We start from the raw sequence: 14,163 nt of genomic DNA on the forward strand, positions 1-14,163 counted from the left end.
TTATTTTTTTTTGCAGGAATGTTTTGACCTTGACCTTCAACTCTCTTATAAGGTCTAGATTTTACCGTCAGTGCCTTGCTGGGATGTGATCTCGCCTCGTTACCAGTTGTCGGGCATTTTGGTAATGCCATTGTTTGCATATTTCCTCATCCTGTGACAGACCACCCCCTGGGACCTTAATCTGGTCCTTCAGACACTCACGCTGCCGCTTTTTGAGCTCCTTCGGTCTGTATCCCTGGATTTTTTGTCTCTGCTGAAGGCGTTTTTGGCGGTCCTTATCTTCACTAGACACATTGGCGAACTTCAGGCTCTGTCTGACGTAACCATTTCCCCCCCCCATCCAAGGTGCAGTCAGCCTTACACAAGAACCAGATCATCGTGTCAGCAACCTTTTTCTCATCTAAATCATCTGAAGATGCCCTACAAACTCTAGACCAGGGGTGGGCAATTAATTTTCCCATGGGGCCACATGAGAAATTGGAATGGTTTTAGAGGGCCAGACCTCTACAAACTACAAACTCCGAAGCCTTGTCCATTTTGTTAACTTATGTGCTGTTTAATAAAGTTATTCAAGCCTACGTCATTGGTAGAGGTGCTTGAATAAGTAAGGCCTGAATAACTATTAGCACAGCACAGAAGTGAACAAAATGAACAAGGCTTCGGAGTGCATACCGTATTTTTCGCTCTATAAGACGCACCTGCTGATAAGACGCACCTAGATTTTAGAGGAGAAAAAAAAGGAAAAAATATTTTGAGCTAAAAAATGGGCTAAAATATTTATTACAATAACTGAATAAGCTATGAACACAGTAAGACACACGCAGTAAGACACACACAGACACAGTAAGACACACACAGACACAGTGAGACACACACAGACACAGTAAGACACACACACAGACACAGTAAGACACACACAGACACAGTGAGACACACACAGACACAGTGAGACACACACAGACACAGTAAGACACACACAGACACAGTGAGACACACACAGACACAGTGAGACACACACAGACACAGTGAGACACACACAGACACAGTGAGACACACACAGACACAGTGAGACACACACAGACACAGTAAGACACACACAGACACAGTAAGACACACACAGACACAGTGAGACACACACAGACAGTAAGACACACACAGACACAGTGAGACACACACAGACACAGTAAGACACACACAGACACAGTAAGACACACACAGACACAGTGAGACACACACAGACACAGTAAGATACACACACACACAGTAAGACACACACACACAAACACAGTAAGACACACACACACAGTAAGACCTCCCTCCCTAACCCCCCTTCTCAGTATCTCCCCTCTAACTCCCTAACCCTCCCTTCTCAGTATCTCCCCTCTAACTCCCTAACCCCCCCTTCTCAGTATCTCCCCTCTAACTCCCTAACCCCCCCTTTTCAGGATCTCCCCCCCGCCCCGGTCACTTACCTTAAACTCCTGTGTTGGAAGCGTGAGGCGTTTGTCTCGGGTGCCGGCGCTTCACTGCTGATCGCCGGCGTCTGACGTCATATGCCGGCGCCCAGCGTAAAGCGCCGGCACCCGAGACAAACGCTTCCAACACAGGAGTTTAAGGTAAGTGACCGGGGCGGGGGGGGACACCGGACTCATTGGTGAGTCACCAGGACACTCTTTGCGGGCCGGTCCGAGCTATTCAGCGGGCCGGATGTGGCCCGCGGGCCGTGCTTTGCCCAGGTCTGCTCTAGACCTTGAGAGACCTTACGATCCATCTGGAACAAACTCTTTCCCTGCAGAAGTCGTCCTCTTGCCTGTTTGTGGCCACACCCGTCCTTAACAGAGGATTGAGCATTTCCAAGTGGATTGTGTCTGCTATCAGCCTGGTCTTTACTGCAGCTGGTGAATTTCCCCCTGCTTGGGATCTGGGCCCACCCTACTCTAGCAGTATCTACCTCCTGGGCTGAACTATGTCTCATCTCACCCGACCAGATCTGTAGGACTGCCACTTGGGGAGTCGCCATACTTTTGCCCAGCAGGCTCGATAATACTGCTTAGGATCTCTTTTCAGGCAACCATGAGAAGACTTGAGTTCTTCAAGCTCGGGAAGACTGGCAGTTGGAGGAGCCTGAGCGCTTAAGGAACAGGAGGTCTCTAAAGAGACTTTTTTTTTCTTCTTTGTGGAGCAGGTGAGTAAATATGGGCGGTGAGACCTACGCTGGACCTAGTGGAAGAGAGACCTCAGAAGACAGATCTGTTCTTCTAGGGTCCTTTTAAAAAGCCTAGGACCTTCCAGTACGTGATGCTCTGAAGACTATCATTACGGATCAGTAGATCAGAAGATGCCTAAGGTTAAGGTTCTCTAGCAAAATGTCAACTCTTCCCATTACCAGAGGACTTATCTAAGCTAGGTCTGCCAGATGAGGCTAGGATTCAATCCAAAGTTTTGTAGCGATGAAGGTCCTGATTTCAGTGTCCCCAGACCAAAAAGGAAGAGGCATTTACTCCCAGGGCTTCATGTGGATTCAGGTTAATCATAGAACTAAGGTTCCTGAACTACTTCATTTTTTTTTTTTCTTATACAAGACATTAAAGATGGAATCAAATCCACCAAAGAGATTCTCTCCCAGCGAGATTTCTTAGCCACGCTTGATCTTCGGGATATTTATCTTGTACCTATACAAAAAAGACTCCCTGAAGGTTCCAGCATGTGGCAATTCCTCCTTTGAGGGCCTTCACTTTTAGTTCCAGGCCCTTTCTTTTGGTCTCTCTCTGCCAGAAGTGTAGTAGATATCAGCCAGAAGTGTAGTAGATAGTCTCTCTCTCTCTCTCTCTCTCTCTCTCTCTCTCTCTCTCTCTCTCTCTCTCTCTCTCTCGCATAGGCTAGTGATGCGTACTTCTCCTGACTCTATGTCAAAGGTGTATTCTTCTTTCCACCAAGACCTGGAGATTGTTCTACGGGCTTTTGGCCAGAACCAAAGAATAATTAGGAAGCCATGCTCCATTGCCTGGACAGCCACAGGTGTTTACCTTGAAAGGACTGCGGCTTCTGGGAACTCTTACCATTTAGTTTCATTTGCTGGAACCCGGAAGGCGCTACCTGTTTCCAGGGCAACCAAAGCTCCATGGCTAGGCTCTGCCATTTCTAGACCTTATAAGGCCGCCAGTGAAGAACCTCCTTCAGGACTTGACATCTTGGGCTGAGGCAGCCAGAGTTCCTATTGACCAGATCTGCAGAACTGTGTGGGTAAAGTGACACCTTTGTGTGACATCAGCTAGGGACCACTATATTAGAAGGGTCCAAGTTTTGGAGGACGTTTTGGAGGCTGTTATTCATTGACCCTCTCTATATGCTTTGTTATAACTCCTGTGTACTGGGAATGACTAGGGAAACAATTATTACCTGAGAATTATTTTTTTGCCCTCCTGATAAATGATTTTCTACTTTCATAGTTCTTTTGTGTTCACTGGGGGTAAAGAGGGAAGGTTCTAGGAGTTTTATTTTTTATTGCCGGGTAGTGACAAGGAAAACACATTCTTAGCTAAGGATTTTGTTTTTCTGTTTACTCACTGCATTTTTTTTTTGTTAAATTATAAAAAAACATTTTGAAAGCATTCTTATATTGCAGGGGCTTTCCACACCTGCATATAACTCTTGTCGAATGACCTTACATTTAGTCTTTTGTAGTACAGCGAGAAACCAGCACAGAAGCATGAACTGGCAACGGAATAGCTGCTTCCTGCCGGAGATTGCAGTTTAAGCAGTGATGAAGAAAAATCAACGGAGCTTTGCACGAAGAAACCTTTAATTGAAGCTAGTTTGTTAATGTTTTAATGATGATTCTCCCCTTCTACTTTTTTGACAGGAAAGGCTGGAAAATGCCAATTTAGCATGCCAGGAAAACACCAACAAGGTCAATAATACAGGAGTCAGAACACCTACAAACTCAAGTGGAACTTTGGCTGATCAGGGAGGAAACTACAGAAATCGGCCAAATTCAGCAGGTCGATCAAAGTAAGTTAAACAACTTAAACTGGTTTAAAAGGACCATGGAAGGTTCTTTTAAACCAGTGTCCATGGAATCTTGAAAGCCCAGCAGTTCTTGAATTTGGGATCACTTTTCTCAATTCTGGTACCCTTAGCTGTGTTTTTAGAACACAGCATAAAGTTAGGTCTAGAAACAAAACATTTTAGTGTTGTGTGGATTTAGAAGGCAGATATAATACAAGAATGTACACTACTTTTCAAAAACTTGTGGTCACTTAAACACATTTAGTCAATTAAAATAACACGAAATATATCAGAAACCCAGCGGAGACTGTTAATGTTGTAAATGACTATCGTTTGGCTTTTAATGGAATATCTGGCACATTCATTAAGCCATGTAAAAAATTTAGACTAACTGTTGGAAAAACTTTTAAAATGTTACAGCGACAAATGTCCTTTTCCATTAAGTTGGCCCTAAACTCTTGAAGTGTACATTTAAATGTATGTACCATGTTGTCCTAAAGCTTTAAGCAATTAGATGCTTGTGCTTCAGTACCAATTTGAGGCTTTTTTCCCCCCCCTTAAGACGTGATCGGCAGTATTCTGTTAGTAGCAACGATGATACAGTGTCCGCATATGAAGTCTTGACATTTGATATCGGCTGCAATGGTCAACTTGTTGTGCACCGAGGAAAGTGTCTGGGTGAGTATGCTAGCAAATAGGTGCAGGGATTCTCAAATTATTGGTGCTGTGTTCTCTGTTAACTATTTTAATCCTTGGGAAATGTTTACTGTTTGCCTTTTTTTTTTATTATTCAGACAAGGATGAACAGCTGGGTAAATCCATGTACAATGGCATGGAAGTCGCATCTGGACAATTTGTCATAATTTATGAATGGATCCTTCAGTGGCAGAAAAAGATGGGCAAGTTTCTTACTAATCAAGAGCGGGAGAAAGTTGACAAGTGCAAAAAGCAGGTAAAGTCTTTCTTTTTTTCCTACCCTGTGTATGTCCTCACTTTTTCTTTTTTAACGTGTATACAAACTGTAGAAAATATGTATTGTAAATCAGATTACAAAAGCAAAATTGAGTCTTCATAATTAAGTCACACTAGTCACACAATAACAAAAGATTCCGTTGGAAACCCTAAATTTAATGAAGGAATTCTTTAATCAGGTCACTTACATTCAATTTGGAAACCCAGGTATAATTAGGTCTATGTCAAACTGAGCTCTGTAACAGATGACCCTCGTGCTTGTTGCAGCTTACTTTCAGATTCTAATATTCTTCTTTTTTTTTTTTTTTTACTAAAAGGTCCTTTCTAACCTAGCTAAATACTACCATTTACTTGTCTTATTCAACAGATTCATGGTACAGAAACTGAATTTAATTCCCTCATAAAATTAAGCCATCCTAACATAGTGCATTACTTAGCCATGAGAATTAAGGAGAAAGAAGATTCCATTTCTGTTGGAATTGTAGCAGAGCACATTAATGGATCAAGACTTTCCAGTTTCCTCGAGCAGGAGACCCCAGTTCCTGTAGATCGCCTTCGCCACTACACCTCTCAGCTCCTGTCTGTCCTGGACTACTTGCACAGTAATTCGGTTGTACACAAAGTCCTATGTGCTTCTAGCGTATTGGTGACCAGCGATGGGAGAGTAAAGTTAACAGACTATGGCCTCTCCAAGCGTCTTGCAGACATCTGCAAGGAGGATATCTTTGAACAGACCAAAGTCCGTTTCAGCGAAGATGCTCTGCCAAGCAAAACGGGGAAGAAAGGAGATATATGGAACCTTGGGCTCATGTTACTATCACTTAGCCAAGGAAAAGTTGCTAAGGAATATCCTGTAAGAATACCCAGCGACTTACCAGCAGATTTCCAAGACTTCCTGAAAAAGTGAGCATGTTTATGCATTGAACCGCTGTGGGTTTGATTAGGATTCCTATTAACATCCAGGGCATATGCCATTACCATGTAATTTCTATCACTATTCCTGTATCCCATGTAGACATGCATCACATGTTTTTTCTTTTTTTTTTTTTCTTTTCTTTTCATTAGATGTGTCTGCTTGGAGGACAAAGAACGATGGAGTACCCAGCAGCTACTCGAACATGTCTTCATTAACCCTCCACCTCACAAGCCACTTGTAAGTGAGGACAGTCCAGAAGGTAAGGGCTTCTGAGGTCAGATTTATTGTCCCGTCCCAGGGAATTCAAATGTGAAAACCCAATTAAAGTAATGTATTTAGTGAGCATAACTCACCGTGATCACTCTAAACAGCTGTCCTCTTCAATAAGGATGGGAAAAAAATGTTTTATTTTGTGTTAACCTAGCTGTGAAAATGTTTAGAGATCACTGTTAGTTACTATAACCAAAACATGAAGATCTATGAAAGTAAGTTGTATATGTTGTTTTTTTTTAATGGACAATACTGTAAAATTATACTGAGGTATAACTGAATTGCTTTCCAGGTATGGCAAAAAATAACCCCATAACCTACTCTTCCCTTCAGTAGTCTTTACCTGCCCTATTCTGAGTAGTCAAGAACCCCCTTCCTTTGTTTTTCCAAGCTCATGGGAGAGCCCGTGTCCCTGGCTCCTTTCTCCCACTATGTAAAGCTGGTGGGTCTCACGCCTTTGTTCCTTGGTCAGATCCTCTATACCAGGGCAGTGGGGCGTGTAAGGATCCTTGGGCAGATCTGGACTTATCTCGCCCTCGAGGTGGTTCTCCTGGTTGCCCTTACATTAGCCATAAGGATCAGCAAGCGTTAGTCTTAATCAGGAGCCTTTTCTGTAGTTGTTACCAGACAAGGTAGTCCTCCGATTGCCCATACAATTTGTGTCTCTGTGCCACCAAGGAAATGGACCAGGAAGAGTAATTCCCATGTACGAATTTAGTTTTTCTGTACACAGCAGATGTATTATGTATTTCTTGTCCTTTTTTTTCTTAATGTTTTTGATCCCCTGGAAATGCTTTTGTGATATGATCACCATGTCTTGTAGCGCAGTGGTTAAATCCACCTGTAGCCCCTGGTGGTTTTGACGTCCAGTCTACTACTGTGGCCCCAAACTCTGTTGTGGGGTAGAGCAGGAAATTCTACCAGTATAAGACTTGATACTTGGATTTTTTCTTTTTTGCTCAAGCTGCCAAGAGTTGTAGTAGTTTTTATGGAATGTGTTTCCCTGTAACACTTTTTATATTCAAGTTTCTAGTAATAAACCTTCTTTAATACAATGTTCAAGTATAGCTAGCAGGAATGCTTTAGGTGCAAATGAAAATATAACAAAGGGGACTTGGTGGCTTCTTTGGTTTATTCTTAATCCTGTAATTATTGTACCATGTCCAGATTTCACAGGAGTGGACTGCACAGAGACCGTCATTCCCACCATTCCGATATCGAATTCCACATTTCACGTAGAAGCTCAGAGGCATTTTTCTAGATACTTTAATGACTTTGAAGAACTTCAGATGCTCGGGAGGGGTGCCTTTGGTGCGGTTCTCAAGGTAATTCTTTGTTACACGTTAAGATAAATTACCAGGAAATTAGTAGATCCTTTTCTAGTGTATTCATTAAATTGAATATTTCAAGGCTTTAGTCTTTCTATGAGTTGTACCAACCCCACAATGTTTCTCCTGCAATAGGTATTAGGAGGCCCTGTATAATGCTTAGTTAACTGGGGGAAGTTTCTTGAAAGTCCTCATGTGTTTGACATGGAGTGGGCCTTTTTTACAGTGACTTCCGGACGATACTGCTGCGGTTTCTAATTTCTGTGTTTAATGCAGATTGTGCCAGCGACTCGTTGGTCTTTTATTTTGTGTTTTGAGTATCATAGCCACGCATCTCCAGTAGGTCTAAAAGTGTAATCTTGTTTTGTCTCCAGGTTCAGAACAAGCTAGATGGGTGCTATTATGCAGTCAAACGGGTTCAAATTAATCCGGCTAGCAAACAGTTCAGAAGAATTAAGGGAGAAGTGACACTGCTGTCTCGGCTGAACCATGAAAACATAGTGAGATACTACAACGCATGGATTGAGAAACATGAGCACCCCTCTGCTTCTCAAAAAGCCCGGTCAAGTGGAGAAACTAAAACGCCGACAAAGACTGATCAGTTTGTGAAGAATGAATTGGGGTTATTAGATGATCTGGAGACCAACGCGCCTCCCCCCATTATGACAAGCTCCGTGGAGTGGAGCACATCTTGTGAGCGATCGTCCAGCGGACACTGCAAGAGCTCTGACCAGGACTCGAGTGATGACGATGATGAAGAGGGGGTGTTTTCACCATCTTTCCTGTAAGACTTTTTATGTTTGTTTTTTTAATTTGACGGTATTGCAAGTTTGCGGAGGATCCGGTTGGAAGTCTTATAAAAGGGGCTGTGCACAACTGATGCATGTGACAATTACTTTGACATGCCTAAAAATACTCGCACATTCTTGTTGCAGGCCAGCGACAGATTCAGACAGTGAGATTATCTTTGAAAACGAAGACGGAAATAGCCCTGATCAGGTATATTTTCAATGGGCTATGCATACAATTTTAAATGTCAAAGCTTTCTTGGGGTAAATAATTCTGGTAGTCTTACACTAGTCGTCCAACTAGAATTGGAATCAAATATACATCTTCTGGATTTTTATTGCCTTCGCAAATACTTCTAAGGTGCTGTATGTAATTGTAAGACTGCGTCTATAAAACGCATTTTCAGCACTAGGGATCAATTTATAATGTGTTACCTTTAATGTTCGTAACATGCGGTTCTAAGCTCGAAACTTAATTGTTTCAGTTCTATGATGATGGGGAAGGTTAAGATTGAAGTTGCTGCGCTTTAGATCATTGCTTCTATTTCTTATATAGAAATTTCCACGTTTTATAATTTTGCACGGTCCCGTTGGCGTACTCACTGGGAATACCATTCAGATGTCATCGGTTAGACATTGTTCATTTTAATGTTACATTTTATTCAAACAGAATGAGGAATGTGTCAAGAGCAGCACAGACGAGCAGGAGGACTTATCGGTTGAGATGACGCAGACCGTGCATTACCTTTATATCCAGGTAGTTACTAGAGAAATAATTTTATCCATGGACATCTCCAAGAATGTGCGTATTTATATCTAATCAAAACCACACAAGTGTCTGCGCACCCAAATAAGTGAGTAAATTATATGTGCAACGCAAAAATATGCACAAAGATATTTATATATATTTGTAGAGTCAAATTTTCTAATGAGTAACGTTTCACCTTGATGATTTTCTTACAGATGGAGTATTGTGAGAAGAGTACATTACGGGACACAATAGACCAAGGACTGTATCTGGACATGAGTAGACTTTGGAGACTATTTCGGGAGATTTTGGATGGACTAGCTTATATTCATGAGCAGGTAGTGTGAGAGGGTTTTTGATCCATGCTAATTTTGTTTTGCTAGAAGACACTCCGATAAAACAAGTCTAAAGCACGTTTATGTGGTTTTCAGGCAGCTGTTTCATAATTTTGTGTGGTTTTTTTTTTTTTTGTTTTTTTTTGTTTTAACCAACAGGGAATGATCCACAGAGATTTAAAGCCTGTCAATATCTTCTTAGATTCCGAAGATCATGTGAAAATTGGGGATTTTGGCTTGGCCACAGACCACCCAGCCAGTGCAGTAAGTGCTCTTAAATTATGTGTGGGCACACTTTTATAATTTTGTTGTCTAACTTTTTTTTTATTTTTTATTTAAGCCTTCATTCTGGACATAACATAACTGCATGTCAATTTCTTATTAAATCAAGGCTTATAGATGTGGCCTCTAGTGATGCTGCAGGAGAAAAATAAATGCTTTCCCACTGTGCTTATGCCACTCAGCTCTACACTGGGTATGATGTGGTTTCAGTCACTGCACAGCCTGGCAGACCAGTTGGGCTTGCCAATAATTGTTCACAGACCTAGACTGGGGGGGGGTCAGGAAAAGGATTTTTGGGGCTAATATTGAATATTGTATGAATATAAAGGGAAGTGGTGGTAGGATATCACAATTACACCATGCTTGCCAGGCTTCTGTATATATTACACCCATTGAGGTGCTCTTTCAACATGTGACCACTCTTCTGGGTTTGGGGACTTGGCCTACAAACAAATTCTGTTGGCTGGGGCTCGTTATCTGGTGCACCCCTGCCCCTTTGTATACATGCAGGTCTTTCCATTGTGAGTGGCAACTTTCCTTTGACGCTCTTTGGCCTGCCGCCTTGGGGGGGCCCCTTTCTTGCCGCCTGCCCTGCTGCCTTGGGGGGGCCCCCTTTCTTGCCGCCTGCCCTGCCGCCTTGCGGGGGCCCCTTTCCGCCTGCGGGGGCCCCCTTTCTTGCCGCCTGCCCTGCCCCCTTGGGGGGGCCCCTTTCTTGCCGCCTTGGGGGGGCCTTTCTTGCCGCCTTGGGGGGGGGCCTTTCTTGCCGCCTTGGGGGGCCCCTGTCTTGCCGCCTTGGGGGGGCCCCTTTCTTGCCGCCTTGGGGGGGCCCCTTTCTTGCCGCCTTGGGGGGGGCCCCTTTCTTGCCGCCTTGGGGGGGCCCCTTTCTTGCCGCCTGCGGGGGCCCCTTTCTTGCCGCCTGCGGGGGCCCCTTTCCTGCCTGTCTGTCCCTACCAGTTATTTGTAAAGCATCGTGGAGTACAGAGTCCATCATAAGCCCTACTTCTAGGATCCTCCCTGATTTTCTTGCCCGGCTCGTGATAATGGGTATAGAGATGAGACATTATGTTATGGAGCAAGACATTGGAGGAGCATGAATGTGGTGTTAATATGTGGTGGTAATGGCAGTGGATTGATTTTATGGTGTTGAGGAATATGATGGGGCATGACTGTGGTGGTTGGGTGATAATTTGTGTGTGGAATGAATTAGGAAGTTGGAGATGTGATGGTCAGTGGCACCTCTACACTAACACATACATGCATACATGCACGCTAACACCATAACCATACATACACTAACACTTTACACATACATGCATACACACTTACAACATACACATGCAATTAGAAACATACTAACCACTCTAACATCAAACACTTGTGTGTACGTGTACGTACATCCCTTGAAACACCTTATACTTAAATACATTGTCACCCTCTCTCTACTTTCTTTAGAGCTTTTTTATTTCTCAGCATGAGTTTATTTGCAATGTTTATTTACCGTGAAAGTAATTCCTATGTTTTAAAAAAACAAACAAAAAAAACAACTTTGTTTTCAGTAATTTATTTCAATAAACTTGAAAATGGTGAATTTCACATTAATTTTTTTGCATTGTATAAACTAGACTGGTGCTCTCTGTTGGTCTCAACCAGTTACCTGATGTCATGGGCGACAGTGAGTGATATTAAGAACTGTGTTTTCATGTGTATCTCATTTCAGACTAATGTGTTTTTTTTTTTTCACGTACATACAGTCACTCTAACACCATACACTTACACATAAATGCATGTACAATGTCTGCAGTGTGTGTCTGTGTGGGTTTACTGAAAGAGAAACATTACAGCCAAATTACTATAGTAAAGTGATGGAAGATTGGAACCATTAAGCCCATCTTGTCTGCGTGTAATTTTGATAGTATCGACTATATGCTAATATGTAAAAATAACAAAATTAGTAACTTTCTCATTTACAAAAACTAAAGATTAATACAAGTAGTGTATTGCCATTTCAATATTGATGTTTTGTTTTGTTTAAAATTTGCAATGGAAACATTGTATCACTGGTCCTGAACCCCCTACATATTTTTCAGAAGTAGACCACATGGGCGCTTTTGATGTTTTTATTGAGCCGTTTTACCACCAATCTATGGCAAAGTTTACCCAATGTTAACATCATCCACCCACCCACCCACCACCACACATATATTGCAATTAAAGTAAAAATGTACTAAGAATTTACAGATACCTATAATGCAACCAACATTTCTAGGCTTAAATAATGCCATCCATACCTGGGTTTTCTCAGATTATTGGGGCTAAAATGCCAAATTCAGGACATGCTTATATCATGTTTTCAATTAAGAATTTTGACTTTTAGTGAGTTAATAAGAATCTATAATGTGAGTGTGTTTAGTAACATCTCATGTGTAGAGTGATAGAGGCAACACCACCCTCGTTGATCACTTTCTATAAATGCACTTTCCAGTGGCCGGCCTCCAGCCTATGAAGACATGGTATATACTGGGGTCGTTTGTTAAACCCCATACCGTGCCAGGGATGTCCCTGGTTGTTAAGGAGTTAAATGCCCAAAACCTACCACACAAAATTGTTACCTAGTAAATTTTCACTGGACTGCGTGGTGGGGAAGACTTCAGGGTCAAGTGACACAAAGTCAGGCGTTCATGGATTGTTATCATAGAAGCTGCCTGTTCATATTGGAATTAATAACTAGTTTGTCATTTGGTCATCCATGCAATGGAGCAGGCACAATCAAGTATTAAAGGGTATTAAAACAGGAAGGATCACAAACCATAACTACATGAGAACACACTCCTGCTCTCCCCCCCCCCACACACTCCTGCTCTCCCCCCCCACACACTCCTGCTCTCCCCCCCCACACACTCCTGCTCTCCCCCCCCACACACTCCTGCTCTCCCCCCCCACACACTCCTGCTCTCCCCCCCCACACACTCCTGCTCTCCCCCCCCCACACACTCCTGCTCTCCCCCCCCACACTCCTGCTCTCCCCCCACACACACTCCTGCTCTCCCCCCCCCACACACTCCTGCTCTCCCCCCCCACACACTCCTGCTCTCCCCCCCCACACACTCCTGCTCTCCCCCCCCCACACACTCCTGCTCTCCCCCCCCACACACTCCTGCTCTCCCCCCCACACACTCCTGCTCTCCCCCCCCACACACTCCTGCTCCCCCCCACACTCCTACTCCCCCCCCCCCACACACTCCTACTCTCCCCCCCCACACACTCCTACTCTCCCCCCCACACACTCCTACTCTCCCCCCCCCACACACTCCTACTCTCCCCCCCCACACACTCCTACCTGCTCCTGACGCGCAAATACTCATAAGTACCCACTCTAAAACATTACATACAGGAGTTCAAACAAGTAACTTTTTGCATTGTTGGTTGTGCACATAACCTTTACACCACAGGACAGACAGACTTCCGGGTCTCGCCCTGGATATATAAGGCCTGCTTCTGACCCACAAATAAAACTTTATGTACAGCCATACAGGAGCCATGGAGGTTTGAACAACTAACTTCATGTACTGCATAAGATACACCTAACCAGGCAGTAGGATGTGCACCTTGCCATGGAAAAACGAGGGGCTGGTACTCAATTATTCCAGGGCAATAATTTATTACGTTATTGGATATATTGGATGTTATTGTACATATGTATGTGCTACAATGGAGACGAACTAGCATGCAAAAATGTGCAATACGGAACCCTTCCACTGCTCTTGTTTTCAGTTGTAAGCCAAATTAGTTAAAATTGAAGACAGAGCTTTAAAGGTTTTTTGTTTTTGCTTTTCTGCTTACGCAGGGAGAAGAGGATCAAGTCCGAAGCGACCTGGCTAAAACGGATCCCGAGGGTGAATAATACATTTATTGTAAACGAATGATTTTATAATGACACAATCATGAGGATTTATAATCATTAAGTGTTCCTAAACCTTTTTGCCCTCTCTGTTTTCGTAAGAGTTGGCGTGCAGTAACTTATCGCAATTCCAATTTGCATTCTTACGACAGTCAATGCTCGTATCCGCTGTGTGTTAAAGGGATTTCCGCCACATCAATTATCCGCACGTTTTTTATGTGCGTATATATTATTATACACAGGCAAACTCACTGGAATGGTCGGCACCGCCTTGTACGTTAGTCCAGAAGTTCAAGGGAACACCAAAGCGTCGTACAACCAGGTAAACCCACAACGGCGAAGCCAGGTAGCCCATTAAAACATCGCGTTAAAAGTCCGTAAAGCCTCTGAGAAGACGTGTCTGCGTTAGATTAGTGATCTTATTTATGTCTTGATAATGACCATGTTTGATTTCAGCTCAGCTTCTTTAATAACGCTAATCGTATTGTGTTTAGAAAGTGGATCTCTTCAGCCTGGGTATCATTTTGTTCGAGATGTCCTACAGGCCGATGGACACAAGCTCCGAAAGGATTTCCGTCTTGAGCAAGCTACGGCAGGTACGGTCATGTGTGGGTAAGA

General features: G+C 43.2%; 1 protein-coding gene across 1 annotated transcript in view; it reads left to right on the forward strand.

Moving 5' to 3' along the window:
* The window catches only part of LOC149284686 (eIF-2-alpha kinase GCN2-like), a 35,029-nt gene that overhangs the window by 8,824 nt on the left and 12,042 nt on the right, over positions 1-14,163 (forward strand). Inside the window, exons 6-20 of the mRNA XM_089496314.1 lie at positions 3,863-4,011; positions 4,571-4,686; positions 4,803-4,960; positions 5,348-5,883; positions 6,046-6,155; positions 7,334-7,491; positions 7,869-8,278; positions 8,430-8,493; positions 8,953-9,039; positions 9,246-9,368; positions 9,525-9,629; positions 12,408-12,417; positions 13,496-13,540; positions 13,788-13,867; positions 14,040-14,141. Of these exons, the coding sequence (XP_089352440.1) occupies positions 3,863-4,011; positions 4,571-4,686; positions 4,803-4,960; positions 5,348-5,883; positions 6,046-6,155; positions 7,334-7,491; positions 7,869-8,278; positions 8,430-8,493; positions 8,953-9,039; positions 9,246-9,368; positions 9,525-9,629; positions 12,408-12,417; positions 13,496-13,540; positions 13,788-13,867; positions 14,040-14,141 (2,253 nt within the window). The remainder of the gene's footprint in view (positions 1-3,862; positions 4,012-4,570; positions 4,687-4,802; positions 4,961-5,347; positions 5,884-6,045; positions 6,156-7,333; positions 7,492-7,868; positions 8,279-8,429; positions 8,494-8,952; positions 9,040-9,245; positions 9,369-9,524; positions 9,630-12,407; positions 12,418-13,495; positions 13,541-13,787; positions 13,868-14,039; positions 14,142-14,163) is intronic.

Source organism: Sceloporus occidentalis, unplaced genomic scaffold, assembly GCF_023333645.1.
Source record: "Sceloporus occidentalis isolate IW3139 unplaced genomic scaffold, rSceOcc1.0.p SCAF_89, whole genome shotgun sequence".
Taxonomy (NCBI): Eukaryota; Metazoa; Chordata; class Lepidosauria; order Squamata; family Phrynosomatidae; genus Sceloporus; species Sceloporus occidentalis.